Genomic DNA, 24,571 nt, shown 5'->3' on the forward strand with positions numbered 1-24,571 from the left:
ATCTCACACTGTTGGAAAAACTCTAAAAATCCGACAATACTTGACTTTCAACCTAAGGCCAAACAGGTGTGCTGTTTGCAGCAAGAAAGTTTGATTTGATTAAGATCGTTTGACAATGAATTTAAACATTCACACACAAAACATTTAAATTCTCAGTTAAAGGTCAATTTCTTCTATTGATACTTGTTCCAAAGCATTCTTGATTTCCTCCTTTAGAGCCTACAGGGGGAAACTACGGATCCCTGGACATGACATTTAAAAAAAAAAAAAAATGGCTCCTTCAAATTGGTATCTTGTGCCCACAAGTTACTATCTTGAACACAAAATGTGTATCTTGTATGCACAAAATGCTAAAATGTGCTAGCATCTATTTCAGGATAATTAATTTGTCACACAAATTAGTATCCAGTAAACACAAAATGCTAACTTGCATGCACAAGTTAGTATCTTTGGATACAGGTTAGTATCTTGCATGAACAAGTTACTATCTTGTACGCACAAATTAGTATCTTCCTTTCACAAAAGGCTAACTTGTGTGCACACAGTTAATATTTTATTTATGTATTTAAAAGAAAACACATGGTTTTAAAAAAGCCAGAATTAGCCAGAAGGCTAGCTTAGCATTTGTGAGTACCAGTTTGTATCTTTGAGTTTTATCTTGTGCACACAAATATCTGGTGGGCATAATTGTGTGGACAAATTACTATCTTGTGTGCACAAGTTAGTATCTTGTACGCAAAAAATGATTATCTTACAATCATTATCTATTATCTTTACACACAAATTGGTATCGTGTGCATACAAGTAGCATTTTGTCCACTTGAGTTAGCATTTTGCGAGTATAAGTTTGCATCTTGTATGCACGAGTTATTATATTGTGCTTACAGATTACTGTTTTGTGCACAAAATGCTAACTTGTGCGTACAAGTTAGCATTTTGCGGCACAAGTCAGTCTCAAGTTTGCACGAGTTAGTATCTTGTGCACACAAATGTTTGTATTGTGTGCACAAAATGTAAATAAAATACTAATTTGTGACTACAGAATAGCAAATTGTGTGCAGAAAATAGTAATTTGTGTACCCAAAATACATATTTGTGGGAACAATTTATGAATTTTTATTCCATTTCCAGAACAATTTGTTATATTTGAAGTCATGTTGGGGTCTCCTTCCCAAACAGATGTTCATCTCTGCAGCTGCAGTGCTCCAGATCATCCAGCAGAGGGATCCCTTCGTCCTGAAGCAGAATCAAGAGGAAATGTGTGCAGCAGCTTATAAAACTTTAAATACTTGAGTGGAGTTGCTCCTGCACTGCAGCGGAACTCCAGGCTCCGTGATGTGATGGGCGGTCCCGGCCGCGCGCAGAGCCGCGCATCGATCACAGCCATCGATCCTGACGGCGCTGCGGGCCGCACGCGCCCGGCTGGTGTTACATAAGCATCTGTTGATCTGGGAGGAGAAGCAGCTGCAGGAGAGCCGAGCAGGAGAGCAGCAGCAGGAGCAGGTAGGAAGGAGGAGGATCCTCTTTACGCATCTGGATGTGTGCAGAAAACTGTATTGTTGACATTTTTTGGTTTGTTTTTTTAAGTTTTTATAAAAAAGAAAGTAAAAAGTCGGTTTTTATTGTAAAATGTTCTGATTTTGTTAAACTTAAAGGGATTTGGTGCCATTTTGAAATTATTTTGATCATTTTCTTTGAATCTGGATAAGATAATATTGTTTTATTTTTGGAAATTGTTTCACTTTTGTAAAAATTGTACCAAAATGTTTGGTGATGAGGAGGTGCAGGAGTTAATGTTCAGAGGAATGCGGGGAGAAAAGGAGGAGGAGGAGGAGGTTTTCCCTTCATGCTCTCCTCTCACCTTCTCCGTTCCTCCAGCTTCTCCGAGGACGATGCCGGGCTCTCTCCCCAGTTTTCCCAGCCTGCCGCGGGGCGTGACCATGCCCGCGCTGCTCAGCTCGCTGCCCCGAGGGGTCAACCCTCCCAGCCTCCCCAGAGGCATCACCATGCCCGCCCTTCCCAGCCTGCCCCGAGGGGTCACCATACCCAGCCTGCCCAGGGGGGTCACGTTGTCCAGGGTCATCGCCATGCCGACCGTCCCCCAGGCTCCTCGCCGGCTGCTGGAGGGCTGCTGCTCCGTGTTCGACCATCAGACAGCTTCAGGTAACGGCGGGAATTTGGGAGTCGCGATCGAACGAGATCATCTCAGATCCTGGTCTGATGATCATCCAGGATGGGGTCAAAGAGTTTCAGTCTAAACAAAAATGGTTCTGTTCTTTCCACCTTCTCTGGTTCTCCAGAAACTAAATCTCCTCCATGAATTAGGGGTCAGGGTTCTTAATTCTGGCCTCAGGACGAGTGCCAAAAGCTGTTTTGTAATCATCAGAAAGACTATTTCACTGAGAACAATTGAAACCAGCCTCGTTAAAGACCCACGCTGACGAAAACTGTGTTTCTAAACATGCTCTTGTAGCATTTGTCTCATGATGGAGGACATTCATGAAGTATTCAAATTGTTATGTATCAGGATTTAGATGGGAAAGTATAACTTGAAATCAGATCTATTTGTGGTGGAACACGAGCACGGTGTTTCGCTCCATTCTGATACATCCGCTTGCAGAAAAATGGTTGCATGTATGGAATCTGGATCATAACTGTACGTCTGGATAGCTCAGATATCGCTCGCCATTTTTGTTGAACTGATAATGTTTGGTTATGGTTGTGAAAGGCTGTAAGCTAGTGGAACCGCATGTAAACTAAAGGGATTATGGGATATCAGCTGTCTCAAGCCAAAAACGACTGATCATCCATCCAATTGACCATCCTTGTAAGTATCCATCCATCCATCCATCCCTCCATCCATCCATCCATCCATCCATCCATCTATCCACCCAATTAACTATTCAACTAATTAAACAATCCATCCATCCAATTAGCTATTCAACTAATTAAACAATCCATCCATCCAATTAGCCATCACCCTCCCAATGAACTATCCATCCACCGATCCATCCATCCATCCATCCATCCATCCATCCATCCATCCATCAATCCATCCATCCATCCATCCATCCAATTAACCATCCATCCATTCAAGTAACCATCCATCCATCTAATTAACCATCCATCCAATTAACCATCAATCCATTCAAGTAACCATCCATCCATCCAATTAACCATCCATCCATTCAAGTAACCATCCATCCATCCATCCATCCAATTAACCATCAATCCATCCAATTAACCATCCATCCATTCAAGTAACCATCCATCCATCCATCCAAGTAACCATCCATCCATCCATCCAATTAACCATCCATCCATTCAAGTAACCATCCTTCCATCCATTCAAGTAACCATCCAACCATCCATCCATCCATCCATCCATCCATCCAATTAACCAACCATACATCCAATTTACCATCCGTCCATCCATCCCCATCCATCCATCCATCCATCCATCCATCCATCCATCCATCCATCCATCCATCCATCCACTTCGATTATAAAAATTCTTGTCACTTGTCTAAAACTGATAAAACTATTTTAAAATATATTTTTTTTATATCAAACAACAAATTCCGCTGAGAAAATTGACTTATTTTTGTTTTCTGTGATTGGTGTGATGTTATTGATTGATATAGCCAGAGTAATAAATACTATACAGGATCTCTGCTTGGTTTCAGAAACAGTCAGAAAAGCTCTGATCAGTCAGACAGTAAGTAAAAAAAAGTCCACATGTTTTTTCTGGCAGCATTAGCAGTAAAAAACCTTTTTTCCGTTAAAGAACAGACCATCCAGCATTCCAGGTCTGCAGATTTCTGATATATTTTCTGCAGTTTTTTTTTTTTTTTTTTTTTCCTGGGATGATGAATAAATCCAGAGCAGATTACAGGGCGCTGAGCTGCTGCACATGGCCTGGATCACACTCACACTCAAGAATCTCGCCGCTCTCAGACTCAGTGACAACATTAAGACCTCATTCCGTCACGCCAGACTGTTAAACACTGAAAAAGCGCAACCTCAGGTTAAGAGTCAAAGCAACGACAATAAAATCAAACCCTTAATGTGAAAGGTTTGCTCCAACAAATCTAATCTAGCGGCAGAGGAAAGCCTGCAGAAAGAAGGAGAGGAGGGGGCGGGGCCATGCCAGGATTAAACAGAGATGCGTGCATGTGTATGATGGACATGACGGCGTGGATGTGAGCTGCACAAGTCGTCCTTATGTATGGTAAGATGATGTTTCATCCTTTATCCTTTTTACATGTCATAGTCGTATTAAATGGAGAAAAAGTTGTTAGTGGCGGCGGCTTAGCGGCTAAAATGTTATAAGACAATGTCATTTGTCCTTTCTGTTAAATTATTATCAGAGGAAACGAGAGGATTTGTGGGACTTTACTTCAACGCTTGTCTGTGATTGTTATACAAATAGATACAAATGGAGTCTAAAAGAGGTAATTCAAAGACTTTTATTGCTAAATAATGGAAAATGTTGCTCTGTCAGTTCAAATTAAGAAAAAAAAACACAAAGAAAAGAGTTCATTATGGGTACAAAAAAATAGAAATGCTTTAATTTCTCGAGTTTCTATCCATTCATTTGTTTTTTATAAATGAAAAAATCACTTTTGACTCTCTTTTCATAGTGATTTCCACTTATCAAAAGTGGAAATGTTCATTAAATCTTTTATTAAATACAGAAATGTTTGTTTCTCTTGAAAATAAATACATGAAAGTGTTTAAAATGTTTTTATTCATGGATTTAATTAGTTGAAACTCCTGGTTAATAAAGACAAATATGTTTCCGTACAAGAATTTCAAAATAAATCGCAGTGAAAATTTTTGTTTTTACAAAATAAGAGCAAAATAAGAGCAAAGGAAGTGGGATTGATCGTAGTTTGAAAGTAACAAGAGAGCGAACAGCCACCAGGGGGCCCGGCTCTGGGTTTCCCCGTGCCCGTCCCCAGCCTGGATGAAGAGTTGTATCTTTTGTAGATTGCTCTGTTGTGTCTGTGGTTTGGAAGGGCATGCAAATTTATTTATCTAAACACATGATTTTATTTATGTTTAATGATTCCATTTTTCACCTCAATGAAGCATATATAATTAACCTTATTGTAATTTTGGCTGAATATTATATATAAAATATTATATTGATAAGAATATGGTCAGAAAAAAAATCTCCCTTTTAAAAAATTTTAAAGACACAGATCTTAAATTAGCCTCTATATAAAAATTAAGAATATACAATACGAAATTAACAAAAAAATGAGACGTTTATTACTTCTGATTTCTTTTATTTACTATCTCTGTTTTATATTACACCTTTTTTCTGTTTCTAGAATGTCTCAAGTATTGTACTAAATATTGTACTGACATTTTGTTTGAATAAAATTTTGAAAAAAGGGTTGTATCATCAGCGTAAAACTTTCTCTGCCAAATTGTATTTATGGTTCAGTGAAAGCTGATTGACTGTAGAGGTTACACCTAAAGGTGATCCAGGGCCAGGCCCGGGCATAGGCGCCCTAGGCGGCCGCCCATAGGTCACCTAGGCCGCTGGAGGGGGCACCAAATTAAAATGATTGTATATTATTTTATTATAAATTATAATAATATTATTTATATAGTAATAATAAAAAGACATAGATAAAATAACTCAAAATTTCAATGTTATCAACAACACTGCAGTGCAGCGCCCCTCCCTTCCTGATTCTACTGCTGTCTAAGCTGGGTTAGGGGAGGAGAGGTGTGTGGAGTGTTGCCGCTTTTAGTGCTTCTTTAAAACTTTGAGGGTGAAAAAAGGAAGAGGAGGAAACATCGGCTAAAAGTAGAGGTTTGTCTGTTTTACTTAAATAAAATTGCTTGGAAATTCACTGCATTTTGGTGGAAAAAGACAAATTTTACTGAATGACTAGTATTTTTTTTTCTCAACACCTTTGACAGTTGAAATCCCCCTAGTTTCCTCTTGAATATTGGCTAAATGTTGGTGTAGTCAGTATCTTAGCCCTAGCTGGGACATCCGAATTAAAGTACCTGCAGGGGGCGCCGAATCTGCTTTTCGCCTAGGGCGCCATGCAGCCTAAGGCCCGGCCTGAGGTGAACAACTATTAGTGTTAGTGAGTACAGGACGTGGAATGGTCAACTAAGGACTAATATGTCCAGAGAACTGAAGGCACAGCTCTGCTGTGAGGGTAAAGGACGGATAAAACAACGGTCAAACCTTGTAGAGGAAGTCGGAAAAAGAAAATACTTGCAACAAAATAATTAAACTAGTTTAAAATATGCTTTTAAAAAGTCATTTAAGGTGGACTGATCAGGAAAATGAGTTTTAGCGCACAAGAAATAGCTAAAAATAATAATAATAATACTAAGTCTACATTTCCGGTTTCAATATGGTGTCGTCCAAATTGCAAAACAAAAAAAAAAAGAAAAGTCGACTGAATTGTTGGATTATAAAGTAAGTCATTTTCTCGGTTCAGTTCTTTTATAAAGTCAATGGTCAGGCAAAGGATAGGACAGGATGATCTGGAAGGTTCTAGAGCACTCATCCTGTGAGACTATGTCAAACTGCTACTATGTACAATTCGTGCATTTTTCAAGTAAGAAGTTTTGATTTTTCGTGAAACATGCATGATAATCCATACATGGTTCTTGCGTTCGTCAGTCGTCGATGTGTGCAGATGTCCGTCAACGGTTTCGGCCGGTGGGTCTTTACGTGGATTTGGTTTTGAGCTGTTCAAAGTTTTTGGTCGGTTGAGAAATATGCAGTTTATGCGTATTTTATGTAGTTTATGCAGAGTTGTTGCGTAAATCTTACAGAAATGTGTGAGATGCAAATTTGTGGCTTCCCAAGGCCCCTTCCATATATGTCTAACGGACTTTTCATGCATGTACCACCGATGTAAAACTTTTTTATCGTATACAGTGAACATATCACGTGAAAATTATGTAATTGACACACAAATTAGTAATAAATTAAAAATATAAAGCACAATAATCACGCACGGTTCAGTATATATAGTGGCCAATCTTTCCCCCCTCTACCAGTCTATAGCGAGTAGGGCACATGTCAAAGTCAAGGCCCTTGGGCCGGTTCCGGTCCTCCAGATTATCTTATATTTTTGTAATTAATGGCCGATCTTATCTAGTGCTGGTAACATATTGCAACACATTCTGATTCCCAAGTTGTCACATGACATTGCTCAAGGACCCTCCACTTCAAAAATTGACGTTTCGGGTGTCTCTAACTCGTCGCTTTTTTAGGTCCAATTAAATTAAGGCTCCCCAACCTCCGGGCCTCAAACTGGTACCAGTCCGGTACTGAGAGCGGTAACCCTATCCTTAACCCGGTAGTGGACTGTCAGTACTGGACAGTCGGTTCTGGGCCCAGTTCCAGACGCGGACCAGGCAAGGGTTAGGGTATGGGCCACATCCCTGTCAGAGGGAGTCCTCCGTGGCGGGCTGCCTCGGCTGGCACAAGAACTGGTGTGGACCAAGGGAATCTGCCTGTTAATAAAACAAAGGATAGCGAGGGTCAGCGGCGGGTGCTGACGCAATGTGGTTTCTCCCCGGTGCTCTGAATGTCAAAGTGAAGAAATTCAATGACGTTCGGGTAAACGTGTTCCTTAAGTGGCTTATTTGTACTTCTTCCACAGTTTTAATGTGGTTCATTCAAGATATATCTGTGAGAAATGAATGTAAAAGACCACAACTTTCAGGTATGACCAATTTTCATCCATACAATATGCACAAAATTTACATAGCAGCTGTTTGACATGGAGTTCATCCACTGAAAGGTTCAAGGAATCCTTATTGGGACCACAAGACTGTTCAATTGTCCCTTCAAAGGAGGTGGAGGTAAAGGTCAACAGGAGGCGCAGTAGAGGGTTTGGGTGCTTTTTTATTTACTTCTTTTATGCTGTGTGTGAGAGCCTAACATATTCTTTTAGATTTAAAAAAAAGTATTGATCCGTCCAACAACCCACATTTCTCTGAATCAATCAGCCTGTAGCACAAAGTTCCATTTCAGAAGCCCCATATCCCTCCCTCCCTCCCCCACATGAATACATGCACCAGTTAAACATGTAATATTAATAATATGAATAGAATAATAATATTCAAAACATAAGAAGCTTAGGTAAATGTATGAAAATTGTGGATTAGAGAAAGACTGGAGATTTAAATATGACAAGTGATTACAGTAAAGCAACAAAAAGTTCCACATAAATATGTAGAAACAAACAAACTCATAGCGTATAAATTCATCCATCCGCCCTTGGTCACGAGGTTGCTGGAGCCTATCCCAGCACCTAAAACCTATGAAGCATGATTTTAGATTGTAAAAAAAACGGAGAAAACCCACAAATGTACAAGAAAAACATGCAATTCCACCCAGAAAAGTTTCAGCCAGGATTCGAAGTGATGCCATCTAGTGCTAACCGAACACCTAAATTCCAACTATTAAGAAGTAATTAAAAACAAAAAAGCAAGGTAAATGTAGAGTTTATAATAGTTGGAAAAAACCAATGACCAGTGTGGACTCTTTAAGCTCTTTTGACTAAAGAACTCACAATATGAGGACATTATGCAACAAGCCGCTGCAGGATTAACCTTTAAGGCAGTGCTAATGCTGCTGCTGCTGCTTTGTTCACTGCATTAATGCTCGTCGGTGAGTCACTGGGAGGTCCATTTTGAGGATGAACGAGAAGACGTTGTGGGATCCTAACTTTAGGGTTTAGATGTTTTATTAGAGCCAGATGGAGGGTCTTGATGAAGTCTAGAACCTTCATTGCGCTTTGGATAGTCCTCACAAAAAGACCGACAGTGTTGTCATTGAACAGTGCTGGATCTCTTGTGGGTTTTAATCCCTCAAATAGCAAGATTGAAAAAAAGCAGTGTTGAAAGTTCAAGGCAAAACTCCACAGATGCAACGCTGCCATCTTCAGGACGAAAAGTTTTAACCATTCTGGAGGTTTTACATGTTTTCTATCTTCTGCATCCACAACCTTTCTAACTTCTCAGATTTAGTTAGTACAAAATAGGTTTGATTAAGAAAAACTGTGAATAATTTAAGATCTTCAGCAGCAAAATGTAGCAAAAAGTCAGTTTACTTTAAAGTCGTCACACTAGCATGTAAACTGGTCACACTACATTATTATTTATTTGAAAATGGCTCCCAGTGGTGTATTAATGATTAAGCAGTTTTGTAGCCAAAATCAAAGAGCCTGTGTCGTTTTTTAAGACATGTGTTCCATCTTTGCAGTAGAAATTTGCCTCTGAGTTGAGGGCGGTCATTACACATGTGTGAATATGCGCAGAACTATTGAAATTCTAAAAATGACAGTTTTCATTAAATTATAATTCACAGCACTAGGGCTCATCATCACCTATCAAAGGAGATGTCGGCGTCTCATTCAGGCCGTGGAGTGACAAGCTGTGTGGGAGCAGCTACGGATGAAGAGATTTTGGGAAATCGTGGTTGGTGATTTTACAGAGGAGCTGTGGATCCAACAATTCTATATGACACGCTCAACTTTTGACAAATTGTGTGATGCCGTGAGACCTCTTGGAGCGCTCGCTGCGCAGTACAGTTGTTGGTCACGTGACTTATTTGATTAGAAAAAATAGTGTTTCTTTTGCAGTTTTGCAAAATATGTCAATTTTTGGTTACAACTCAATTAGGACCACCAAAAACCATTTAAAAAGTAATATTACAAGATTAAAAGTTGTAAATTTATGACATTAAATTGCATAAATGTAAAGGGTTAAAGGGTAACCAAACAGAGAAGATGGAGGCTGACTCCACCCACAGACGAAATGTGAAAATCCTGTCAGAGAGAGGTTGGGGAACAGGACTGTTACCATTACTGGAGCTGCCAATCATGAAGTGAGACTCAGATGGTTTAACCAATCATGAAATTAAACTGTAATGCCTCGATTCAACCTGTAGGGGGCAGCACACAGACGGTTTTTGATTATATTTTCAAGAACTAAACAAATTTATTGTAATTTGTCATAAATGTAACCAACAGGCAGCACTTTTAAAGCCTCAGTTATAGAGGTCAACAGACATAAAGAGTTGATTTACTGTTTGGTTACCACTTTTTTCTCGGAAAATATATAAGAGATGTAAAGTGGCAGTTAATTGGTTTCGTCTACTTCTGATCTAACATGATTTCAAGAAAGAAAAACAGAAATGCAGTTTTAATCTTAAATTCTTTTATTTATGTCCTCTATCATGATAAAATATGCTAAATATATATTTTAAAAACACCATTTACATTGGAGTGGGTCTCTAAGTTTTGAATTAAAACAAACTCATGTTGGGTGAAAAACTCACCATTTTCAATAAGTTTTATTTTTAGCATTAGCAACATTGTTTTAAAAATGTTTTAACATGTCTTATTTATCCGTACTATTGGTGAGCTGTATTTTAAACCAAAATTACATTGCTGAAAACTTCTGTGTTGATGTCAAACTAACAAATTGATATTTTTTTCTCCTTTTTGCAGGTCTTTGTGGTTGCTGCTGGGCGCTACGTCCTCGCTACAAGCGGCTAGTTGACAACATTTTCCCAGAAGACCCCGAGGTAAAAGCACATTTAAAAGTCCTATCGGACAAATTTTTAGAAAAAAATCGCTTAAAGGAACCTGCTGTTGTGACTTTTTTCATTTAAACAGGATGGGCTAGTAAAGGCAAACATGGAGAAGCTAACCTTCTTCGCTCTATCTGCTCCGGAAAAACTGGACCGAATTGCTGCGTACCTGTCGGAGCGTCTGACCAGAGAGCTGAACCGCCACCGCTACGGGTCAGAGCCTTGACACTGATATATATTAAAGTCGAGAAGAGCCTAAAACTGTTAGCAGACCACGGCTAACGGCTGTGTTTCAGGTATGTCAGCATAGCCATGGAGGCCATGGAGCAGCTTCTGCTGGCCTGTCACTGCCAGAGCATCAACCTGCTGGTGGAGAGCTTCCTCAGTACGCTGCGTCTGCTGCTGGAGGCTGACAAGCCACACCTCCACATCCTCGCCACGAACTCGGTAAGTTAGCACCAATAAGGTCAAAGGCTAAAAACGCTTATTGCTTCTGAAGGAGAGGTCATTTTCAGAGTTAAGAGCTATTAAGATTCCCCACCCCTCAGTTGGGTTTTACCATTGACTGTATAAGAAAACTGGACTGAGTGACCCCTCCCCCCTCACATTCCAAACAGTAAGGGGTTTCAAGAAGGCAAAATCCCAAAGACTTCTACATAGAAATAAGCAGCTATTACTCAGTCATTCTATTTGTCAGTATAACCATTCTAGATCTGATAACTTTTTTTAAACACGTTTTAGCTAATCTTAACTTTTTCAAATATTTTTTCTGTAGTGAAATTTATTCAATTTATAAACTGACCAATCAGATGCCTCAATAAAAGTGGGTATTCCCCAATTGAACTTTTGAAACATTTGATTGAAAGATTCTCCCGCCCTCACTTTCAAGTGAAAGAGGTGTGGCCTCCCAACAAGCGAATTCCTGATTGGAGAGAGTGGTTACTATAGAAACGAATACTCATATCAAAACTCAGACTAATCACTGCTTTAGTGCAGATGTTTGGGTCCAACATGGCGGCATGCGTTTGAAAAAATGGCGACTGAATTGATTTTATTTCTTTGTAGTCAGAAGACAAGTCCTTTTCTATGGGTGACGTTACACTCACTCGGTCCAGTTCTCTTATAAAGTCAATGGTTATTACGTTGCTCAAACACTTTGAACCTGTATTGGCTATGACTGGAGTCTTTCACTATTCTCTAACTCCTAGAAGACTATCTAGACCCTTAGATGTATATATATATATATATATATATATATGACATATATGTTTATTATGCCATTGTATTTAGATTTATATAAAGATATATATGCTTACAATAAAAATGCACAAGAGTGTCTATATAATTATATATATTGTAAACATATGTACATATACACTTCTACGATATATATATATATATATATATATATATATACACGAGTATGTGTGTGTCTGTGTATTTATACACAACAGCATTATACATGTATTGTATACATATGTCTTTAAATATATATATATGACGCTGTCGTATGTATATACATATATATATATATATATATATATATATATATGTATACATGTTTGTGGGGGTGTGTGTGTGTGTATGTGTGTGCATGTACACAATAGCACTATATATGTATACAAATGTCTGTAAATATATATTTGTTGCTGTTGTATGTACTCTTATATATATATATATATATATATATATGTATATGATTTTGTTTTATACATGTTGTAAATATATGTACCTATCCACGTGTACAGGATATATATATGTGTGTGTGTGTGTGTGTATATATATATATATATAGATACATAACAGCATTATATATGTATCCTTATGTCTGTAAATATATAGATTACGCTGTTCTCTGTATATACATACACAAACACACACACACACACACCCACACACACACACACATATATATATAAATATATATATATACTGTATATATATACTGTATATATAGTATAGAAATTAGGATAGTTTTACATTCAGCGTCCCTCAGATTGCAACCGGACTCGTTTTTTAAAGAAAATTATTGAAATAAAATATACTGAGCCACGTTTCTTCTTCTGAAAGATTTGCAGCATAAGTACATTTACCACCACCATCGCAGGGATTATCAGTGCATTTAGAACAGCGGGATTATCCGGTTCCAACATGTAACTCACATCCCTCTCTCCTGCTTTTTAACATCCCACTACAGCAGTATTTCTATATTTCTTTAAACTTTTTTTTCCTTCTTCGCCTATTTTTTAAGGTTTATAGGATTAAAATGGTCTTGTTTGTTTTTTTCATGTAGTTTGTGAAGTTTGCCAACATTGAGGAGGACACGCCTTCATACCATCGCAGCTACGACTTCTTCGTGTCTCGCTTCAGTGAGATGTGTCACTCTGACCACCACGACCCCAACACCAAACTCAAGTCAGTCTATAGTATTGTTGCTTTCCCAATCTTCATTTCTCTATATGGCTCAACTCACCTGAAATTAGAGTTTTAAAGAACATTATGGATTCTAACTTAATCATTTTTAAGTTTTAAGAAAAAAATAAAAATCAAGAAATGACTGTTTGTTCAGGATCCGCGTGTCTGGGATCCGCGGCCTGCAGGGCGTCGTCAGGAAAACGGTGGACGACGAGCTTCAGGTTAACATTTGGGAGTCTCGCCACATGGAGCAGATTGTGCCCGCCCTGCTGGTCAACCTACAACCACATGGCAACAGGTAGCAAGGAGGCCAATAGACGGCAACCTGGCGGTACGCAATTATCCAAGGAGCGAAACGTTTGTGGCGTTTGTTTGTGTGCAGCAGTTCTCCTGCAGAACAGACGGAGGTTTGCTTCAGGGAGCTGCTCGGCCGAGCCGCCTATGGACACATCAACAACGCCATCAGACCAGTGCTCATGTGAGACACACCCCCTTTGAACAAGATCGTGCTAAAAAGTATAGATGAAGTAAAACTGTTGTTTTCAGGCACCTGGACAGCCACAGTCTGTGGGAGGGACGAGGATTCGCAGTTCGCTGCTTTCAAATTATAATGTACTCTATTCAGGTTAGTATTATATAACATGGTAAAAAGCAGTGTGTAAACATGGTACTGCTATGGTTTTTTTGTCATGGAGGGTAAAGAATAAAATAGAATACAGACATGAAAGAGAGATATTAGTGAAAAACACTTCACTTCAGCAGGGTTATTTCCGGGAGACATACCCTTGATTTATATTGAACAGAATAAATAATGTCACTTCCTGGTTCCACTTAAGCCTTTAACTCATCCTAATGCCGATAATATCGCAATGGAAAACTAATAAGCTTTAATGTTATTTACTGCTGATACTATGCACTCCTTCACTAACCTGTCACTGGATTGTCTCTTCGTAGCAATGGATGCAACCAAGTGTGAGTGAAGTTTGGTTACTTAGAGTCTTTCTTTCAGACGTAAATATACTGTAGAGGTAAAACAACAACTGCAATTCTGTGTCATGTTTGATAAATCTCGATGCATCTTCTGCATTGATTTCTTCTCTATATATTTTAGCCAAAATTAAAAATTTTAAATATTTGTTACCGCTACCCTAACCTTAACCTGGTACTGGTTCAAGTCTGATACTGCTTCCGCTTTGTGTGCAGTTCCCGCCCAGTACAGCATGTGGTCCAGTGTCAGGATAGGGTTGAGGTACTGTTACTGGGTTTGGGTGGATTCTGATTCTGGTTCCTGGCCGGAAGGTTGGGGATCCATAATTTAATGGCAACAGCCAGGACATCAAAAAAGGACAAATTGGGGGACATCCAAATGATCAAAAAGTGATGTGGAGGGGGCCCGAATCGTTTGCCCCAATATGACGAGTTGGGGGTTAGAATGTGTTGCTTTTAAAAGACTCAAACTACGTTATATCGGTAAACCAAGCGCGTTGTAGTTTTGGTCAATCCTTTAGCAGTCAGGCTCTCTGAGCTGTAAATATGGAAAACTTTGTGGTTTGTTCAATGTAAAGTATCAAGAGTATGTACAGGTTTTGATATTTGAATCACCTCACATAAGTAAAACATGAGTATATTACAGTAATAGTATAGTATAGTATAGTAAAGTATAGTATAGTATAGTATAGTATAGTAGTTTCAGACAATGGGTATTTATACGGTTTTGAGTTATTCCGAATTTTTGGTTTACAGTTACGTAGTTTACATGCAATTATTAAGTAAATCTTACGCAATTGTGTGATTTTTGTTAGATGCATACACCAATTTGTGGCTTTCCACAGTGTTCCACACATGTTCCATATATGTCTAGTGGATTTTCACCCCTCCACCAGTCTATACCGACGACTACCACTCCCCTTTTCTGGCTCGCCCTGACCGGAGGTTGGGTCTCAACCTCCGCGACCCGCCTTCTGCGGGGCACTAGACACCACCCCGCAGAAGGCGGGTCGCAGATGTGACTCTGGATACGGGTTTAGCCCTTCTCGCGGATGTCCCTAGCAGTGGCTCCAATCTGGAGGCTCCCAATCATGGCAGGGGACCCTCCCTGGCGGACTCCCTCTCCTGGCGCTAGCATCTGACTTTGAACTGGTGTGGACCAGGGGAATCCAACTGTTTAATTAAAAACTTTTATTCAACTTATGAATACTTTATGATACACTATGATACACGCACAACAATGGGACGTTCCATTTTCACAGCCTCCTTTAAGGTGGTCGTACGATTTTTAAGGGTACTGCAAGACACATCTGTGCAGCCCCAAAAACCCACAGCACCAGTACAGATCAACCCACCTTATGACTAGGGCTTTAGATGTGTCAGTGAGTATGAATATTTTATAAGATTTAGTCAAAATTCTCACTAACGTTATTGGTCATGATTGTGGTCAGTCCCAGCACTCCCATCTGGTCATCCAGCAGCTGCTGGGTCACCTGGACGCCAATAGCAAGAGTCCAGCATCGGTCCGGGCGGGGATCGTGGAGGTTCTGTCTGAAGCTGCCGTCATAGAAGCTGCTGGATCTGTGGGTCAGTCTTATGAACGCTCCAGAATCCGCCGTAGCGGTGTTTTCTCGGGATGCTGGAGCTTTGTGTCCTCCTGCAGGTCCCACTGTGTTGGAGGTGTTTAACACCTTACTTCGGCAGCTCAGGCAGAGCGTCGACTACCAGCTGACTGGTTACTACGACAACGCCGGGATGCACAGAACCACCTCATCCGAAGAGAAGATGTTGCAGGACGCTGTCATCAAAACCATTGGTGAGTCTTGTAAGGCTGCCACGATCAGTCAACTAATCGACGACTAATCGACTATTAAAATAGTCTACGACAAATTTAAGTGTTGATTAGTCGTTACTTTATATTATATGGAGTTGGAGTGTAAAGTTAAAAGTTATAATGGCATTATGCTAGCTTTTTGGGCTGTTTTGGCATTTATTAAGGTTTTTTAAGCTATTTTGTAGTTTAGCTAATATTTCAGCTACAGGCTAACTATTCTGGCTAATTTAGGATTTTTTCCTGTTTTTTAGGCTAATTTGGAGTTTTGCTAACATTCCAACTACGGCACATAACTATTTAGGCTAATTCAGTTTTTTTTGGCTATTTTGGAATTCAGCTAATATGTTACCTGCATGCTAACTATTTTGGCTAACTTAGGCTTTGGCATTAAATTAATGTTTTATTATTTTATATTTTATTTATTTATCAATTTCAGCATCTTCAGCCATCAGCAATAGCAGCCAAATCTTAGAACATTCACACTAGCATTACTACAGATAATGCTATATATCTAGTTTTTAGTTAGTTTAAAGCTAATGATGGTTAAGATGTGTGCTTGACATCCAGTTTGCGCGTGACCCGATTAGTCGACTATTAAAATAATTATTTGTAGAAGCACAAAAGTCCTGTAGCATAGTTGAATGCTTGACATCCTTGTATATCAAAGTATGCAACTCTTTTGGTTTGCAGGATCTTTTGCCAACACTCTTCCTGTTTACCAGAGGTCAGAGGTCATGCTCTTTATCATGGGAAAGATTCCCGTTCCTGGCATCTACCCTGCCCTGGGGTCGCCCAACGCCGGGTACCGCCCACTCCTGCTCACGTTATCAGTCCGCACCGAAAGATAGTTGTTAGTCTTTGTTTTGTCGTCTCAGGTTTGAAGGCAGCAGGATGATTCAGGTGATGCTCCTCAAGTCTCTCCTCCAGGTGAGAAGCCTTTGTTGACCTCTAGTTGTTCTCCAGATCCTCCACATTCACTCGGGATCTCTCCACTCCTCAGGTTTCGGAGCGTTACGAGAGCAACAACCTGCTGACGGCGCTGCCCTCCTCCTTCCTGGAGCCTCTGCTGTCCTTCACTCTGATGGAGGATCCTGAAATCCGTCTGCTGGTTTTGTCCATCCTCACATCGCTCATCGACCGCCGCCACAACGCCTGCAGGCTCATCTCGACTAGGTTGCTTATTTGATCAAAAGACCTGTGATGCGTTAAAATGCGCCTGACCTGGACGGTTGTGCATCCACAGTGCAGTGCTGGAGGTGTCGGCTCTGGAGCTGAGGGAGGACGCGTGCTCTCGACAGGACAATCTGTTCATGAGGAAGGTGAGTGCACGGTATCTCCTGATGAGGCACTGACTCTTGAGGCTTTCCTTGAGGCCTTTTTGTTTGTGCAGCACGCTCAGCGCCTCTACAGACACGTCTTTCTAGCCTGTAAGGAGGAGAGCAGTGGACACAACCACTACCGGGCGCTCTTCACCCTGATGGCCGTTCTCGGAGTGGAGCTGGCCAACGAGGAGGTGCTGGTGGATCTCATTCGACTGGTTCTGGCTATGCAGGTGAGAGGACTCATCCAGGTAATTATAGCATACATTCATAATTCACTTTCTTCCCCTTACTGCAATGCAGCAGCAGCAGTTTAAGCTAGATGCTCAGACTTCCTTCTTCCTGGCCAATCCCTGCAGTTCCTCTTGGCAGAGGCGTTCCCAGGCAGTCTCAAGCGGGTCTTCTCTGGGGTCTTCTCCCAGTGGGACATTCCCGAAACACCTCCCCAGGGAGGCGTCCAGGAGGTATCTGGACCAGATGCCCGAGCCACCTCAATTAGCTCCTCTCAATGAGGAACAGCAGAAGCTTTTTCTGGTCGAGAACACGGCCTACGACTTGGTTGTGCTGACTCTAATTCCAGCCACTTCACACTTGGCCGTAAACTGGTCCAATACATGCTGGAGGTCCTGGTTCGATGAAGCCAATAAGACAACATCATCTGCAAGGAGCAGAAAAAATCCTGTGGTCCATAAACCAGACCCCTGGCTGCACCAAGACATTCTGTCCATAGAGGGGGACTATGAACTATTATGACTATGAACAGAATCGGTGACAGATGACAGGAGCACAGACGATCCACCTGGGATCTGGAATCTCGACTGCTCTAAGAAGAGCCAGGGGCATGGTCCACTGCCAAGAACAGGAGAACAGACGAGCCACCTGATTCTCTCCCGGAATGGAGTGGGAAAAAGGGACAACACAGGAATTGCACTGCACCAAACAGAGGCATGGAGAACTAAATGAAAAATAAATGATTAAGAATACAGGAGAGGAGAAGTAAATGTTTATAAAGTAAATGGTTATTCTGACAAGTAAAATGACTGAGTAACAGCTCCTTATTTCTCTTTAGAAGTCTATGGGATTTTGGCTTCTTGGAACCTCTCAAGGTACTTCCAATTTGAAACACGAAGGGGGGGAGGAGTTGTGCCGTCCAGTGATTATACAATCTATGGAACTTTCTCACCTGAGCCAACTTGCCTGAGTCATCGCTTCCTGAACTGACTTCTGTCCCAATGTCCTCAATTTTATGTCCTCAAGTCTACGTTCCTGAACCAGTGTCCCAGTGTCTTCATTGTCCCAAAGTCTACGTTATCCTAGAGTCTTAATCCGAAGATGTTTTCTCAGCCTCTTTTCTTATTTGTGTTCCCTCCAGATTATTTAAACCCCTGTCTGCACTCCTGGATTTGTTATTTTTGGGTTGTCCATCAGCTTGTCCAGTATCTCTGGCTAGATACACCTGCCCCACAAGCTCAGTCTGCTTCCCTCCCAGTGAGGCGATATTCCAAATCCGAAAAGCTAAATTGCGTGACCCGGGTTAGGCCGCTGAGGCACCTGCCTTTGACTGAAACCCAATCCACATTGGACTGGCCCCTTTTGAGCTCTCCTATAGGTGGTAGGCCCAAAGAAGAGTGATCCAACATCATCACTCCGGGCACTAGGGGCCATGTGAAGAGCCCTGACCACCAGACGCTTGCCTGCAAGCTCCAACCCTGGTTCTAGGGTAGGGCCACAGTGACGCCAATCCAGGTGATGCCATTGGATTTTGGTTATCTGTTCTCATTAAGGAGTTCTTTAACACTCTTGGTCTGGCTCATCACTTTGATCCTGTCTACCATGGGAGACCCAGCCAGGGACATTAGCCCCATAAAGCTTAGCTCCTGGAACCACTCAAGCTCTCAGACTCCTCCGTCTCGTTAAAGCGGCAGTACACAAGGGAGCAAATATAACACTTTTTAAATGAATAAACATCTATTTTATATTGGTTGTGCAGGAACTGGCGCTGTCCGGTCAGGAAAACTTGTCGGTGTTCAACCGCTGCGGCGTTCATGCCGTCTGCTCCGCCTCCCTCAACCTGCTGTCACAGCTCGGGCCGCCTCCAGCACTCCGCCACCACGTCTCAGAGGTGAGCAGACAGGTTTTAGAAAAACAGGAAGTTACTGTTCACCTCACAGTTAAAATGTATTTGTTGTGTGTGGGGTGCAGGTCACAGAGACTCGTCAGAAGGAGGCTCCATACCTGCTGCCCGACCACATTTTGTGCGAAAAACCCAGGTAACAAAAACAAAAAGTGATGTGCCCTATATTTAAAACCTAAAATGTGCACATCACAGTTGTCCCATTCCATACACAACTATTGAGTATTAAGGTAGAATGTGGTTTTTGACTCATAAAACATAAAAAAACAAGATTTTTTTGAGTATTTTTTTATCTATAGTGAGCAATAGAAAACATAAGCTGATGAGTATTAAAAAAGCAATTATTAAAATAAAAATATCTACAATGAACACATTTATGTCGTGGTTAACATGGATTTATGTTTGATGCAAACATCTTCAGAAAAGTGATTGAATTTGTATAAAAAGTGCACACAATTGCACGTAGAGTTGATCTTTTTACATCCCAGGGTGTGCATAAAACATGGAATGTTCTATATTTTTTATTTCTATATTTTTGACCTTATTTTATACTTTATATAATTACATTTTTAGATCATTTAGATCCATAAATTTGCATTTAGATCCGTTTCATAAAACAACCGAAACAAATCAATTTCTCTGTTATGGGATCAATAAAGTTCTATTCTATTCTATTGTAATTATCTTTCATTTGAATTTTTTAAAGTAGATCTGCACTGAAGTGTGTTTACAGTGTGTGTGTTTGTGTGTTTACCAGGATTCCTGAAAAAGAGCTGAAGTTGGATGAAACCATTCTCTTTCGGGCCTCCAAAATCTGCGAGGCTCTGGCGGGAAGCAGCTACAGCGCTCATTCTGAACGCGTCAACACGCCGTACACACCTGAGCTGACAGGTTAGCTATTGCAATCAAAAGTGGGCCCAGGACGCGTCCTGGTGGAACTCCTGTGAAAAAAAAAAAATCAAAAGATTCTGGTAGAGCTTTGAATAGTTGGTTTGCGCTGCAGATGAGGACCGTCTGTCCAGGAGGAAGAGCATCGTGGACGCCGTCTCTTTGCAGATAGACATGGAGCTGAACTGTCCTGCTGACGCTGCACAGGTCTGTCTCTCCACCTGTCTTCCTGTTGATGTGTGCTCGAGTTCATGCTTCTGTCCTCGATCTGCAGAAACCTCCGAGTGAGCAGATCACCTTTGAGACGCTGAAGAGTGCCGTTGGTGAGATGTGAATCCACACCTTCAGTGCATCTGTTTGCTGGTGAATGTGTTGATGTGGATTTCGGCTCTTTGCAGACGATAGAGGGATTGCAGAAGAGGAGGAGAGGAAAAGGATGCAGGTGGTGGAGAGGTTCCAGACCGCACCTTTTGAGGAAATAGCCGCTCACTGTGGAGCCAGGGTGAGGACTGAACTCCAAGCAGGGGTTGAGACGTCTCTAGTGTCTAGATTTAAGAGTTCCTCATGGTTGTTGAGAACAAATATGGAGATTTTATTTCACCATGAGGCAAACCTCAGCTCTACAGATGTCCTTCAGTCTTATGCGTTCACACAGACCTTGGCGTTGACGTTCAAGCGACCACTACTGATGAAAGGTCTATGTAAGCGAGTATATTTGGGGTTTAAAACTGTTCTATGACTGTTTTTGGGCTCTACAGTGTATTCCAAATTATTCTCCAAATTGTATTTAAGTGTCAAAAATATAGAATTCTTTGTTTTTCAATGAAACTCACGGATGATATCGTGTCTAGAGGTTCTTTGGATCACTGAAATCAATCTCAGACACCTATGATGATTAGTTTTCCAGGTGAGTTTAATTAAAGGAAAACTACAGAAAGAAAAAGTGCCTCCAACTGCTGCTTAAAGATATACTACACTGAATATTTAGACTTTATTTTTTTTTCGGACCATCATTTCAAGACAACTGGACCTCTTTGAAATTTAGTTGAAGACCCCTGGTATAGACTGGTATAAGGGAGGAGTGAACGATTTATATGCCCTCATACAATATCATGCGAAATGATTGTGCTGTTTATATATTATTACTGATTTATATGTCAATTACATAATTTTGGGGTGATATGTGTGCCATATAAGCGATATAAAAGTTCGTTCGACATACATGGACTTACCCAAACAAGCATTGAAAGCCACAAATTTGTATACATCTTGAAAAAAGAACCACACACACTTATGAACTACACATTTAATTCATGTATCACAGAAGACCAAAATTACATACGTGGACAATGAGAAGATTCAATTCAATTTTATTTATATAGTCCAGTTTGACAAAAGTTTCCTCATTGGGCTTCATAATTGCAAGATTGTGCAAATTCTACTTAACAGCAGTGTGGCATAGCCTTTAAATACTATTATTTAGCAATACTACAAAGCTACTGGTGTCTTTGGAGTTTCCCCCAACATCAAGGTTTAAGATTCTCCATAGGCTTCCAGTTAAACCCTCTAATCAGCCCCCCTAACACAACACTCACAAGCAGAAACTTGGAGTGGGTCTACAGCGGGGCTCTGCAACCTGCGGCTCCAGACCCACATGTGGCTCTTTTATCTCTCCATAGTGGCTCTCTGAAAGATAAAATAATAGTAATTTTCATAAAATTTAGAGTCTAGCTTCTATTTTAGCAACATGCTAACGTTTTTTGCTAGTTTTTTCTCCACTGGAGGTTTTAGGCTAATTTGGAGTTTAGCTAATGTTTTAGAAACAAATCTTGATGTTTTCAGCTAATTTGTTATCTAGTGAAGATTTTCTGGGACGATTTAGAGTTTAGCTTCTATTTTAGCAACATGCTAACGTTTTTTGCTAGTTTTTTCTCCACTGGAGGTTTTAGGCTAATTTGGAGTTTAGCTAATGTTTTAGAAACAAATCTTGATGTTTTCAGCTAATTTGTTATCTAGTGAAGATTTTCTGGGATGATTTAGAATTTAGCTTCTATTTTAGCAACATGCTAAAATGTTCGACTTATTTAGTTTACTGAGGAATTTGAGGTTCAGCTAGTAATTAAACAACAAGCTAGTTTTTTATGCTAATTTTGAGTTTAGCTAATATTTTAGCAATATAAGCTAACATTTTTGGCTAATTTGTTATCTACTGGAGTTTTAGTGCTAATTTAGAGTTTTCTTTTAGCAACCTGCTAACATTTTTGGTTGATTTAATTTACTGAGAAATGTTATGCTAATTTGGTATTCAGCTAATAATTAAAAGCAACAAGCTAGATTTTTCGCGAATTTGGCTTCTATTAAAGGTAAAAGGTAAATATACGGCTCCTTCTAGGTTTTGATCAGTAGAAAACGAGCCCAAATGGCTCTTTTACTGTTAAAGGTTGCTGACCTCTGATCTACAGTCTTGTTCACTGATGACTTGTCCAGGTGGGTGGAGTGGTGAGTGATTGGTGGATGACCACTCTATCTCAACATGCGCTAGTTAAAAGTTAAAAAAAAAAAAAAAAAAAAAAGAGAGAGAGAAAGGAGAAGCCCCTCCCGGATTATCCAGTGTGAACACGTTCAAGAACCCACGTTTAACGCATTTTTGAACTAAGCGTTTGAGCAAAAGTCAAACGTTTGACTGACGATTGTGTTCTCTCTGCAGACGTCGCAGCTCCAGTCCAAACTAAACCGAGTCTTCGAACTGATCATCCGTCCTCCCCCGTCTCCGTCTGGACTGTCTCCTCCTCGCTCCGTACCCGTCTATGAAATGAAGTTTCCAGACCTCTGCGTGTATTAGTTAAACATCCAGGAGAAGTTATGAGACGCTTGTATCTCAGGGAGCCGTCGATTGTTTTTAGAGAGGAAGGATGTGCTCTTTCACTGTGATTTATCGTTTTTATCTAGAACTCTTTGAGAAAAAAAAGTTGAAGAATCAAACATAAACTGAAAACTAAAGGAAAACATTCATTTCAGATAGTTTTTTTTCACATTTCTTTCATTTTTTTTTGTGTAGAATTATGATGATATTTGATGGAATTAAAATTGTGTTTTCTGACCAATCAGGTGGCAGCTTACATTCAAAAGTCACACAGAATTGCAAAAAATGAATAAAACTGCATCATGTAAGCTGATCCACCAAACAGTCCTGCTCCTCTTGCAGGAAATATTCCAGCATTTTAGTTTTTTGGACCTTAAAATACATTTATTAAACCCGAATTGCTCACCAGAATCAACCTCTGCATCCTTTCACCGTCCAGAGCTTGTAAACCTTTAGTACAACCTTGTATTTGTAAATAAAGCATGTATTGAACCCACAGCTTTCAGAACGAGATGCCTCTCATCAAGCATTATTAAACTTTCTTTAAATCAGTGTTTCATCAGTGTTTGTGTTTGCCAATAAATAACTTTATTCTGTTTAAAATTCATCAAATGTAATTTGGAAATTGTGTTATGTGAATGCACTAACAAATAAAAATGAAAAACATTTATCCTATTTTTTGTCTTCTCACTTTTTCTAAAAAAAATGCATGAAAATAGACGAGTAAGTAAAAAAATACCACAAAAGTAATACAAAATTGCCAACATGATTAAATAATTTTGCCTTTTTTTCCACTGAATCATCACACTAATGCTTTAGGATCCGCTCTTGAAAATGTGACTCAGTTTTATGGGTCAAAAACGACTTGGGGCTGCACAGTGGTGCAGTGGTTAGCACTTTTGGCCATGGTTTGAATCCCAGCTGGGACCTCCCTGTATGCACACACTCCGAAAACATGTTAATTGGTGACTCTTAAGCAGGGGTGGACAAAGTACATGTGCTGCCCGATAAACTATTTAATCTGGCCCGCCAAACTGGAATAAATGATGTTGACAATCCTTATTAATGTTTTGTTTTCCCTGTAATTCTGTGAATTACATTATTCTCATGATGTAGACATTGATTAGGAAAATTAAGATTAAAAATGAATTTCTGAACATTTATTTAATCAAATTGTTGTGATTTAGGTGCAGCCAAAAAAAGGAGGTGGAAAAAGATTAACAATACAAGCGCACATAAAAGCTTTATTATATATATATATATATATATATATATATATATTTTAAAGACAACAGTGCGCGTTATAATCCAAAACCCCTTGTATATAAATTCCTTTGCTAGCAAAGTTTAGAGTTAGCAGAGTCACATTTAAACATTTGTTTTAGCAATATCAGTCTGTTTTTTTTATCGTGATACAAACCAGGTTGGAAGCTACAGGAGTTGTGAATATGCTAACATGGCTAACGCTCTAATGTGGCTAACGAGTACCGGAGTCTGACTGTTTCTTATCTGTTTGTGTTGCCAACAAAGTTGAGAGTTA

At 40.0% G+C, this 24,571-nt stretch overlaps 1 protein-coding gene across 2 annotated transcripts; it reads left to right on the forward strand.

The window, feature by feature from the left end:
- The first annotated feature begins 987 nt into the window (after nucleotides 1–987).
- LOC112156749 (protein EFR3 homolog B) lies at nucleotides 988–23,670 on the forward strand. Of its 2 annotated transcripts, none has more exons than XM_024289080.2 (23): nucleotides 988–1,503; nucleotides 1,879–2,163; nucleotides 10,509–10,585; nucleotides 10,677–10,804; nucleotides 10,888–11,038; nucleotides 12,885–13,006; nucleotides 13,161–13,304; nucleotides 13,392–13,484; nucleotides 13,553–13,631; nucleotides 15,445–15,580; nucleotides 15,657–15,809; nucleotides 16,518–16,629; nucleotides 16,703–16,754; nucleotides 16,828–17,000; nucleotides 17,071–17,146; nucleotides 17,218–17,379; nucleotides 19,137–19,268; nucleotides 19,349–19,416; nucleotides 20,038–20,171; nucleotides 20,284–20,375; nucleotides 20,443–20,491; nucleotides 20,567–20,670; nucleotides 22,876–23,670. In XM_024289080.2, the coding sequence occupies exons 2-23, from the start codon at nucleotides 1,893–1,895 to the stop codon at nucleotides 23,008–23,010; spliced, it is 2,643 nt and encodes an 880-aa protein (XP_024144848.1). In that variant the 5' UTR covers nucleotides 988–1,503; nucleotides 1,879–1,892; the 3' UTR covers nucleotides 23,011–23,670. The 2 variants fall into 2 exon arrangements, with proteins under 2 accessions (XP_024144848.1, XP_024144847.1); XM_024289079.2 differs by having other exon boundaries at nucleotides 989–1,503; nucleotides 13,389–13,484.
- The last annotated feature ends 901 nt before the right edge of the window (nucleotides 23,671–24,571 follow it).

Source organism: Oryzias melastigma, linkage group LG2, assembly GCF_002922805.2.
Source record: "Oryzias melastigma strain HK-1 linkage group LG2, ASM292280v2, whole genome shotgun sequence".
Taxonomy (NCBI): Eukaryota; Metazoa; Chordata; class Actinopteri; order Beloniformes; family Adrianichthyidae; genus Oryzias; species Oryzias melastigma.